The following is a 12,250-nucleotide window of genomic DNA, read 5'->3' on the forward strand; positions in this document are numbered from 1 at the left end:
TTGGGACTACAACTCCCATCATCCCTAGCTAACGGAACCAGTGGTCAGGGATGGTGGGAACTGTAGTCTCAAAACATCTGGAGGGCTGAGTTTGCCTCTGCCTGAAGTAGAGTCTGCTAGATCAGGTCAATGGCCCATCTAGCCTGTTCTCGCAGGAGCCAACCAGGTGCCTTTGGAAAACCTCAGGTAGGACCAGAGCGCAAGAGCAGTTCTCCCCTCCAATGGCCAAGAATGATGGGGAGTTGAACATCTGGAGGGCCACAGAGGCTCCCCATCCCTGCTATGGAAGGAGGTCCCCTTGGTGTTTTCCTGAACTAAGATGTCACATTCATTTTGCATGCAAGAGATGGAGGAGTGCGTTCGTCTAGACCAGGACCTTGAAAGACCTGCATCCCCCCCAGGGGTTATACAGAGTCAGACCCTTGGACCCATGAGCTCAGAACTGCCCACTCTGACTGGCAGTGGATCTCAAGGGCTTCAGGCAGGAGTCCCTGGAGATGCCGGGGATGGGCGAGAGCTGGGAGAATGCCTCTCTTCAGAAGAGCAATTCACCCTGAGAAAGGAGAAATGCCTCTTCTTTGATCAGGGACAGGGAAACCAGTGGCCCTGCAGATCTCATGGGAGGAATGCCTCTTTTCAGAAGAGGAATTCTTTTCTGAGAAAGGGGATTGGCTCTTCTTGGATTAGGGATGGGGAAAACGTGCATCCTTCCAGGTGCTGTTGGGACACCCAAGGGTGGTATTATAATAATAATAATAATACAGTGGATGCTTGGGTTGCGAACACGATCCGTGCGGAATGCACGTTCACAACCCGCAGCAGTCACAGCCTGCAGCGGCACGTTTGCACACGCGCGGGTTGCGATTCAGTGCTTCTGTGCATGCGCCAAAACCCGGAAGTAACCCGTTCCAGTACTTTTGGGTTTCAGCGGTCCGTAACCCGAAAAAACACAACATGAAGCGTCTGCAACCTGAGGTATGACTGTAGTACTAGTAGTAATAATAATAATAATAATAATATACACTATCCATCTGGCTGGGTTTCCCCAGCCACTCTGGGTCGCTTCCAGCACATATAAAAACACAATAAAATGTCAAATATTAAAAACGTCCTGATACAGGGCTGCCTTCAGATGTCTTCCACAAGCTGTGTAGTTCTTTATCTCCTTGACATCTACAGGCCACCTACCTTTTCGAGGTGCTCATGTCCACCGGCTCGTCTCCCGTCTGCACCTCCACTTTGATCGTGGCTTTCATCTCCCCTCCTTTTAACAGTCCCTGGACTCTCCCAGATGTGGGTTCACTCTTCACCTTGAGGTCTCCCCCTTCCGCGTTGGCCTCGGGGGCCCCCAGGAGCCCCTTGTCCATCTTCATCTTCTTGCAGTCCACGTCGTTCTGGGTGATCTCCCGCTCGAGGGCGCGCTTCTGACTTCGCGTCCGGCAAGCTTCTTCTGTCATTATGGTACTCTGATGGAGTGGGGAAGTAACACAAGGAAAGGAAAAGGGGAGGGAAGAGGAAGAAAGTAAATTCACCCAGGCAACACAGATCAGAGTATCACAATGTGGTTTTTTTTTAATAATAGCAATAAAGAAGCAGCAGTCTGAACTAGCTGCTTAGGGAGTGCAAAAGTGGGTGCTCAGCTCTGTTTCAAGCAGAACTCACAACGCAATTCATGGGGAAATGGAAAAATGCGAAGTCAAAATGGGTTTTTGGAAATCAGGGGCAAGTTCACTGCAAGAAGATATGGAGACTCCCTACCCACAATTTTTTTAAAAAACCTGCTTAATTTTGCTTGCCTCCCCCTCCCCTTTAAAAACCTGCCCGTTATCCTGAACACCTGCTTCTCATGACTGAAAGTTTCCAAGTCCCTCCTGGCACATCCTGGGGTTTGGAAAAGGCCTTGCATTTTATTTTTTTAAGGTACAGAGAACATGCCTTTTACTGCTAAAGAGATTACAGGCTTTATTCCGCCACCGGCCCTAAAAGCCACCAGAGAGAATGTCTTAAAGGAGAAGGGCTGTGGGGGAGCCATTCTCTGCACCCCTCCCGCCCCACCGGTTTTGCACAGGAAGTGCTCAAAACTCGTGGAAGTAGTTGAGAGAGATTTGGGGGGCTTTTTAAAAAAAGTTTTTTTAAAAGTGGTGGTGGGGTGGAGGGTTGCATTTTGCCCCCACCCTGGGGGGGGGGCGTGTGTTCCCTCTCCAATTGTACCTGCAAGAGAGGCAGACACAGACACAGACACAGACACACACACACACACACACACACACCAAACCTCTTCTGATTTGGGGGTTGGCGTTGCGGGGGTGGGGAAGGGCAGGGAGCAAAGAGCTGAGTCAGTTTGTGATCCCATGACATCACTGGGTCCACACATGACCCTTTCCCAGGATTCAGTGGGAGAGACAAAGCACTTTCCAGAAAACCGGTCTGAACTGGTTCCAGACAACAAGGCTATGTGTTGTTAACCCCTCGCAGCAGAGAGAGCGCGAGAGCGGCTGCGGCCACCGTCCCTGCATCTGCTTGTGGGTGGGGTGGGGCTGGGGGGCTGCAGATGGGCATTCCAGAACACAGAGTCCCAGGGAATAAATGGGAAGGGGGTGGGGGAGACCACCCCACGGCGTGCTCTTAAAGGGGCAGCGCAGGTGGTGGTCAGCTGGCCGGGCTTGAGAAAGCCATTTTGGAGAAGCGGGGTGGGATGGGGTGCCCACAAAAGACAGATGTAGAAAAAAAGGGGGGTGCGAAGTCAAGGACTAGGGGGTGTGCGATGAACACCATGAGCCCAGCCCCCAGGAGGATCACCCAGCGGGGAGTTGGCAAAGAAAAAGCAACTTTTCTCCAAACCAGGAAGGTGGGGGGGGGGGGGGAGGGAAGGTTTCCCAGGATGCATTGCACAGGAGGAAGAAACTTCCCCCTCCGTAAAAAAACAAGGTGGAGGCAGGAAAATAAATGCTTTTGCCGCAGGTGGCCTGTCCCTGCAACGGAAAACCCTTCCAGACTTCACAGAGCCGAAGCAGCAGCACATTTTGCAAACCACGAGGTCTAGGAAGCTGCTCTGTCAATTTGGGAGAGAGGCAGGATTCTCTGGTGCCCAGCCCGCTGCCACCGGCTGCCAGGGGTGCCAACCTGAATAAAATATTGAGGTGGGGGGGTAGGTAAGCCCCACCCCACAGAATCGAGCACATGCTGCGGTGTACGCACACTGTTTGAATGGCAATGCCTATCAACTTTGGAGAGGGGCAGCCCCCAAATATGTTATGGGGGGCCCCAAGGGACCCTAGGAACTGGCTCCTCAGATCAAGGGGCTTGCCCACCCCCCTCCGCAGATGGTGTAGGGACTCCCCTCTCCCTGCAGGCAGCGTAGCCAATGGTTAGGAGTGGTGGCAGTCAGAGCCCAAGATCCAGGGGGGTTGCAAGGGCTCCCCATTCCCAAAGCTCACAATTTGTCTGCAGAATTTTGCACCCGAAGAGAGCTGTTGTTTGTTTGTTAAATTGGTACAACGCCCTGTCAGGGCGGTGGACAGCACAAAGATGCAGAACAGAAGCACAAAATGCGGCATGAATAAAGTTGTGTTTGTGTGTGTGTGTAAACACCTTGCACAACCGGATCCCAGCAGGACTTAAGGAGGAAGGAGAACTGGACCTACAGCTACGCTTGAAGTGCTCCTTCCTAGGGGTAGGGAAGCCACAAAACTCCTGGGCAGAGACTCCTTTCAATGGCCAAGGAGCCTCCCAACTCTGCAATTCTATGATTTAGTGGTTAGTCCAGCCTGCAAACTAAAGGAAGAAGAAAACCTCACAACCTTTGTCAGTTTCAGCCTAGTTACCTCTCTGCAATTCTCGACTCGCCACTTGCTTAACACCCACCACCCCTTTTCCTGTCTGTCACAATAATGGGGGACAGGCCCTTCTATCACTTAGAAGACAGGAAGCTGGGGTTTGTTTGTTTGCAGCCCCAGAAACTTTTTTTTTTAATACCCCCAACCGCCTCCCTTTAAAGAAATGGAGACAAACCTGGTATAATTCAGGCAGTGTCTTTTCCAGCATGGGGTGCCTCGTGACAGAATCCTATCACATATTGACATAAATTCACCTCCTGCTCGGAAGAGAGGCGAAGGGAAAAGGAGCTTGCGGGAGAGTAATACCGCTTTCTTTCGCCACTGCAGGGAAGGTTATAAGGGAAAGGAAAGAAAAGAAAAAGCAAAGGGTAAATTTCAGTTTATGAAGGTGAGGAGAGCCCTGCAGCTGGCTAGACCAGAGGGGAGTCCCATTGAGTCCGGCATCGTGCCCTCAGAGTGGCCAACTAGATGCTCCCAAACAGAAATCCGCAAGCAGCAACAACTCTACCCAGCGGCTCAGCTCAGAGAAAAAGAAATCGGGTATGTACAGACATTTCCATACATAGCTGCCACTACAGCCGCCAGAGCAAGTTCTACCTGCTGCCCGAAAATAAAGGAAATATTTCTTGAGCCTGTGAGTTTTGGGCAAGCAGCTAACTCTGTGTGCAAACAAACGTACTAGGAAAGGGGCAGTTTGCAACACATTAAAACATCAAATCAAACAATCCAGAATAAAATAAATTCAAGCTTCAAGGAAAATAGTTCAGATCCTTCTAAGGGACCCCAGTTGCCAAACTGGAACCCAGAGGTCTCCGTGTGGTCGCAATTGGGCCTGCGCCAGTTGCAAAAGGTGCCTGCTAATTTCTAACTGCCTGGAGAGGCGCTGCTGCCAGCCAGTGTAGGAATGCAGAGCTAGAGGGACAAGCAGTCCGGCTGCATAAGGCGGCTTCCAAAGTTCCTATTTCCACCTCTGATGCAGGGATATTGAGGGAAGAGCGTTGGGAAAGGGCATCACCCTCACCATACGGACAGGTCTACACGGGAGGAGGCATGCTTATTATTTGAACACGTTCCTTGTTTACCCACGCGGATGGCGCTGTGGGTAAAACCTCAGCGCCTAGGACTTGCCGATCGTCAGGTCGGCGGTTCGAATGCCCGCGGCGGGGTGCGCTCCCGTCGCTCGGTCCCAGCGCCTGCCAACCTAGCAGTTCGAAAGCACCCCCGGGTGCAAGTAGATAAATAGGGGCCGCTTACTAGCGGGAAGGTAAACAGCGTTTCCGTGTGCTGCGCTGGCTCGCCAGATGCAGCTTGTCACGCTGGCCACGTGACCCGGAAGTGTCTGCGGACAGCGCTGGCTCCCGGCCTATAGAGTGAGATGAGCGCACAACCCTAGAGTCTGGCAAGACTGGCCCGCACGGGCAGGGGTACCTTTACCTTTACCTTGTTTACGCAAGCATTTGGTGGTGGCTGAAGAAGACTGTTGCAGGCAGCCCTAAGACCACTGGATAGAAGAATGCTGTAACAGCTCTGAGATGTTTTTAATTGCAATTGCTTTAAAAATGTTTCAGCTTTATTTTTGGATTGCCCATCTCTCTGCTGCCCTGGGCTCCTTTGAGAGGAAGTGGTGGGTTAGGGTTATGACAGGCGCAACTGGCTTTGTGGCTAGGCTTACCTTGCAGGGTCGTTGTCTACAGCAGGGACAGGGATGTTGAAGCCTGTGTGGGGTGGGGGCAAAGCACTCTTCCTCTTGAGTGTTTTTGTCTGGTTGGAGTCATAGTTGGAAGGGACCACAAGGGTCATCTAGTCCAACCCCTGCAATGCAGGAAGCTTTTGCCTAATGTGGGTTTCGAACCCACGACCCTGAGAGTAACAGTCTCTCAACCAACTGAGAATTGCCCTGGAATCCCGATCGCGCCTCTCGCTTGCCTGGATGCATGCAGAGGGGCATGTGAGAGTCCATGTATAGAAACTAGCTTGCTTTCTAAAAAACATCAATGTCATCTGAACAGAAGCAGCAGCAACAACCCTGCGAGGGAGGGCCACATGCACAGACCTCTCTGAGCTCCTTCTGGAGGAAAGTAGGGGCGCAGGGAGGATAAACCGAACAAGCCAATGAAAAACAGAAAGCCACTCAACTTAGCATGCAGATCGGCAGCCTCTCTGGACAAGAACCAGGGCTGCTGCCTCCAGCACTAATGCAAATCAAAGCCTACATCTTAAGGAAATGGGTCTCCAGAGAGAGCAGAATGCTGGAGAGGCGAAGAACAATCCCCACTAGACAACCAAGGAAAAACATCGGTGTGTAAGGAAGGCGAAGAGAACAGGACGATTCCACGGCTACCAGTCAGGATGGCTGCTGTTCTGCCAGCACGGTCAGAGGTGGTAAATGCCTCTAGATCAGGATTTCCCAAACTTAATTCTCCAGCTGTTTCTGGACTACAACTCCCATCATCCTTAGCTAGCAGGACCAGTGGCCAGGGATGGTGGTAATTGTAGTAAAAAGCAAACAAAAACCCACCAATAAACAGCCTAAGTTTGGGAAACTCTGCGGTCTGGATTCCAGTTGTGCTTGTGGGCTTCTCATGGGGGCATTTGCCTGGCCACGCTCAGGACAGGATGCTGGGCTAAATGGCCTGATCCTGCGGCCGCAGGGCTCTTTTTATGTGGCGAGCGCTCCATGCGAGTGCAAATAGCTTGCGCCAACTTTCATTTACAAGCTTTTCAGTGTCAAGTGAAACAAAAGTTTCCTCTGCCTGGACCTTTTTTATTACACTCTGGTCCAGGAAACACTCTTCCTCCCTTGATCCTTATAAACCCACTCCCTACTTATTTATTCTGTTGAATCAGAACCGTAGAGTTGGAAGGGACCCAAGGGTCATCTAGTCCAACCCCTGCAATGCAGGAATCTCAGCTAAAGCATGGAATTGTACCTGTGGACATACTAAAGTATGTATTTTTTTAAAAAAAGGAAGGCCCCCTCCTCTCTCCAAGTAAACAGAGTAGTATTCTTGGTTGTTGTAATAATAATAATAATAATAATAATAATAATAATAATAATGTTATATATGTTTTAGCCTTAAAGAAAAGCAGAAAATAAAAGTTTCTCTCCTTTATGAAACAGGTCCCTTAAAAAACAAAAAACAAAAAAAACCCAACACATTTTCCCTACATTCCTAGAATTATTTGGAAAAAGAAAAATATCAGATATTACAGCTCATATTCCGGAATGTAGCTGTCTTCAGTTCTACTCAGAGTAGCTCCTTGAAAATAATGTTGGGCAGGACAGTGCAATCCAGTCAGGTCTACTCTGAAGTAAGTCCTATTAAATTTGCTGGGGCTTACTCCCAGGTAAATAAGGTTTAAGGATTGCAGCCAAACTGTAGGTCCATTGATATCAACCAACCTACTTACAGCAGACTCAAGTTGAATAAAGACTGACACTTATTTTAAAAGGCAAGTTCTATTTCATTAACCTGATATGTATGCGTGTATATATATATATATATATATATATATATATGCTATGTCTGAAGAGAGAGAAATCAAGTTGCATTTTGGGATTCTTTTTAAAAGGTGTGTGTGTTTGGAGTCAAAGCTTTAAAAACAAAACAAAGGGGGGGGGACTCTACAGAGTCGAGCTTTGAGCTGCAGCACACGAAGGGTTAAGCCCTGCCATCTTCATGCCATTCACTGATATGTCCATTAAGGGTGTTACATAACAAAATGGCAGACCTTAACCCTTCCTGTGCCACACATCCCCATCGCTTGTCAGTCACAGGAGCCAGTCTTGAGTTGAAAGCAGCATGAGGACACAACCAAAATACAACCCCCCCAAACCCCGCCTTTTTCTGGGGGGGGGCGGAGTGTAGAGAAATGGGGGAAAGAAAGGACAGTGGGTGCTTTAAGGAACCCTACCATGCCTGCAAAATAAATAAATAAAAGTTGGGGGGGTGCACAAGTTTTGGGTTTTTTTAACATTTTGTTTGGTTATTCAGGATTAAAGCTAATTAGAAGTTATTTAATTTAAAAGCCACAGGGCAGTGTGGAAAGATTCCGAAACATGTTGGTAGGCAGTATGTTTAATACTGGGGGGTGGAGGGGGGTGAAAGGGACACAGTGCCTCCCAATGTCAGGGCCAGGGAAACGTCTGTGTCCCTCCAGCTGTTGCTGGCCCCTCAGATCTCAGTAGCCCCCCCCACGCATTGTTTGATAGAGTGTGTGTACGCGTGCATGTACATGTGTGTGTGGCAATGGGAGTTGTAGTACAGCAGCGCCTGGAGGGCCAAGGAGCTCCTGCCCTCTGTGGATGGAACATGCATTACATGCGCACACAACTTCAGGATCTCTGAAGGGGATGGAGCGCAAGGAGCGGAGGTCTTCCTGCAAGCACCCTTCTTCCATACAACAACAGCCCCCCAAATCCCTCTCCTTTACACAAAGGGAAGAAAATGGGAACGTCAACCACTAAAAAAAAGGTCTGCGGCTGGGTCCTCATCTTGGTCACACTCATATATGACCACAACGCAGAAGTCAGGCAGTGGATATGGGGAGAAGGAGGTCGTGTTTGATGCTGCTTTTTCTTACAGGGAGTCCCATTGCAGGTGTCAAGTCCAACAAGTGTAGCGTTAGCCAAGGAAGTCAGGTTTCACCTCAAGTTTCCACCTGTTGACTTTTGGCAGCTGGTAGGAAAGGGCAAGGACTTGCCCCCTTACATACCTATGGGGCATAGCTGCCAACTTTTTAAAAGGGAAATTCCCTTATTCCGAATAGGATTCCTTGCAAGAAAAGGGAAAAGTTGACAGCTATGCTATGGGGTTAGGTCCTCCTTGCTCAAAGTCAGGTGGAGAAGAGAGCATCTGGGAGCAAGCAGAGAGGCTTCCCTACACACCACGGACCAGCCACCTGCATTTTACGGGTCCAGCCCTACCTGGGTCACTTACGGATCATGGCAATTTCACTGCAACACCCGGTCTCAAGTGGCCTTGTTTGCCAGCGGGAGAAAGAGAGGGAGGGAATGCATAGGAAACTAGGCTGCGCACACCTCAAACGATACAGGGTGGACTTCCTATTCCTGCCTCTTGCTCTCTCACACACAGATTTTGCAACGCAAGAATATAGGTCTGTCGCATCAAGCAGCGTCCGGATTCCCTCAGCGCCCAGCCAGAGATGTCTCGGGGGAACCCTGCAAACAGGAGATGAGCACCACCAGCCCTCCCTGGCAACTGATCTTAAACTCCAAAACTCAGGGGCTGTTTGAATTCCTCTCTGCCACCAATTTGCCTCCTTCGCTGCTTCCCATGGCAGAGAATTGCAAGAACTGGTTGTGCTCCTAACTAAAGGCTGCCCCTTAAACAGTCTCCAAGGTTTTCCTGGCTGTATCAGATGAGTTACTGCCCGTTCCTAACTGTGCCACCACATACCCCAGATTGTTTGTAGGGGGGCAGGTAAGCCCCCCCCCCATAATTGATCACAAGAGGCGGTGCACACATACCATTTGAATGGCAATGCCCATCAACTTTGGGGGGCCTTAGCCCCTCAAATATTTTATTGTGGGGACTCGAAGGGACCTCAGCCCCTAGGAGTGAGTTCATATGCTTGTGATGCACAGCTACTGCCTCTAGAGATTGGGGTGGGGGGGCTTGGGGGCAAATGCGACCCACTGTCCAGCCCTGAGGACTCTCTCTTTTTCCAGGCCACACCTCTTCTCTCCCAGGCAATGCCCCTCATCATGGTAGTCCTTTCGCTTGGTTGTAATAACAGAATCACAGAACTGTGGAATTGGAAGGCACCAAGGGTCATCTATTCCAACCCCTTGCAGGTTAGGGGGCGGGTTAGACAAATCTGCACAGGACAAGACAAGATCTGCTCAGCAGATACCAGCCACAGTCACTTATGTTCTCCCTCTACTGTTGCTGGGAGTTGCAAGTGGGGAGAGTTGCTGCTGTTCAGTGTTAGAAACTCAGATATATAAGCTAGGAGCCAAATGGCTCCGTAGACCAGGTTAGGCAAACTAAGGCCCGGGGGCCAGATCCGGCCCAATCGCCTTCTCAGTCTGGCCTGTGGACGGTCTGGGAATCAGTGTGTTTTTACATGAGTAGAATGTGTGCTTTTATTTAAAATGCATCTCTGGGTTATTTGCGGGGCATAGGAATTCCTTCATTCCCCTCCCCCCAAAAATATAGTCCGGCCCCCCACAAGGTTTGAGGGACAGTGGACCGGCCCCCTGCTGAAAAAGTTTGCTGACCCCCTGCCATAGACCAAGGTCACAGTCGCCAAAACGAAATGTCTAGTTGCCATTCTGGGGTAAGTCGGCTCTAAAGTCTGATTTTCCAAATGATGGACTGACTGTGATTGATTCTCAGTTAAACATCTGGCTAGTTCAGACGACAACCTTGAGCTGGGTTAAGAGCTTTGAGAACTTAAAAGAAGAAAAGTCACTTTATCCAGTTCACATATATACTGGCCTATTCCAAACTCTTTTTCTTAATGGTTACTCAGACCATTCATGACATGGGAATATTCTTCCCAACTCTGAGCAGGGCAGGGGGGGAAGCCAAGACAAGTGACAACAATTCACTATAACATGGTTCACTGCTCCTGCTCAGGCTGCACTGAAAAAGCATTTTGGTTCCTGAAATTTATTCCGATTGTACAGATAAAATATAATGGATAGAATTCTACAAGGTTGGGTATTAGTGTGTGAAAACAGTCCAGGTCCAAGGACCCCCAGGCATGCACCTCCCGATGGTGGAGATGTCAGGAAGCATCCTGGCAAATTCACTTGGTCGTAAGTGGTCAAAAGCCAGCTGCAAAATGTGCCTGGTTATTTTTCGAACCCTGCTGCTGTTGCACTGGGGTCCTACTTTGGGTTTCCCATAGTGAACATCTGGTTGGCCACTGCAAGAACAGGATGCTGGACTAGACGAGCCCTTGACCTGATCCAACAGGCTGATTCTTACATTTGGGGCCTAAGTCCTTTATCAGGGCAGCTTAATGTTTCTGGGGGAACAAGAAGCTAGGGCTGGTCCCTGCGGATTGCCCTCCAGCAACTGTGGTACCTTGCCTTGGAAAAAACAGAATGGGAGAGTCCAGCTTTAGTCACCAGAACCAATTCTTATCATTTTCCTTTTTTTCCAGACACCAGGCCACAGTGACATCTTAAAATCATCATCCTCATCCTCAAGGGTTGTCACCAACTAAGTTCTCCTCAGAGAAGACCCACTGAAATTAATGGATCTTACACAGTCAAGTCCGTCAGTAAGAAAATAAGAATAGCCTGCTGGATCAAGCCCATCTAGTCCATCATCCTCTTCTCACAGTTGCCAACCAGAGGCCCATTGTGGGAAACCCCAAGTCGGATTTGAGCACACGGGCCCCTCTGGTCTCCTGAAAAGCATTTGCTGCCTCCAACCGTGGCTAGCAGCCACTGATCGCCTCCTCCTTCTCCATGAATCTGTCCAACCTTGCTTTAGAGCCATCCAAGTTGGGGGCCATTCTTGGGAGGAGTGAGCGCCACATTCCGGTTTCTGTGGATCCGCTCTGAGTTTGACTATTGTTGGGCTCAACCCTCCAAGTCACACAAGACAGGAAGCTCCTACCTGTCCCAGCCGTTCATGGGTTCCCAGGAAAGGTCTGCTCAGTCCTTCCGAAGGTTGTTTTGGGGAGGGAGATCCCGACTACAAGAAATCTAGGGAGAAGGCAAAAGAGAAAAAGGTGTACTGGGTTACTGGTGGGGCAGGCAGATATTTATACAAGAGGTTTGTAGACCTTAAAAACATAACCTGGTCCCTGCTGGATTTGGCCAAAGGGGGCCCATCCAGTCCAGCATCCTGTCCTCACAGCGGCCAGCCAGATGACCACAAGGACCAGAGCAACCAACTCTCCCTGCTGATGATCCCCAGCAATGGCATTCAGAAGTATTTACTGACCATCACAGCGGAGGGAGAAGATGGCCATTGTGGCTGATAGCCACTGGCTTTTTTAAAAAAGAAGGGGTGGAGGATAGGAGCATGAACCCAACATGTTCCCTGTTTGTTTTGTATCCCGCCCTATACCCACCAGTCTCAGAGTAGTTACAACATAAAATCACAATATAAAAACACAAAATACACAATCAAAATAAAAACAAAAGCAGCCCAATGAACACTCTGATGCAGAGATACGAGCACCCTGCTGAAATAAAAAGCGTGAGCTGCAGAGCTCTTCTCATCTGAAGCCGCCTTCAACCCAGGTGGACAGGTGGGGTTGTTCAGAGCAGGATTTGGGAATGCCTGAGGCCTTGCGGGAATTGCTGGGACACTGACTCTTGTCAGCCCCCCTAGGCGGCATGACCAACGATCAGGGACGATGATGGAACTTGTGATCCCCGCACCATCTGGAGGTTCCCCAACCTTAGTTTGCTCCAGGCTTCCCAG

The 12,250-nt window shown here is 49.7% G+C and overlaps 1 protein-coding gene across 4 annotated transcripts in view; it reads right to left on the reverse strand.

Moving 5' to 3' along the window:
• The window catches only part of GATAD2A (GATA zinc finger domain containing 2A), a 36,905-nt gene extending 25,345 nt beyond the window's left edge, over nt 1-11,560 (reverse strand). For 3 of the 4 annotated variants that reach the window (XM_080988957.1, XM_080988959.1, XM_080988956.1), the window contains exons 1-3: nt 11,435-11,560; nt 4,012-4,157; nt 1,189-1,466 (exon numbers count right to left, since the gene is read on the reverse strand). In XM_080988957.1, coding sequence (XP_080845083.1) covers nt 1,189-1,466; nt 4,012-4,044 — 311 coding nt within the window. In that variant the 5' untranslated portion in view covers nt 4,045-4,157; nt 11,435-11,560. The remainder of the gene's footprint in view (nt 1-1,188; nt 1,467-4,011; nt 4,158-11,434) is intronic. The other variant, XM_080988958.1, reaches the window with a different exon arrangement.
• Between the last annotated feature and the right edge of the window lie 690 nt (nt 11,561-12,250).

The sequence above is a fragment of the Podarcis pityusensis genome, assembly GCF_964106645.2.
Source record: "Podarcis pityusensis genome assembly, chromosome: 18".
Taxonomy (NCBI): Eukaryota; Metazoa; Chordata; class Lepidosauria; order Squamata; family Lacertidae; genus Podarcis; species Podarcis pityusensis.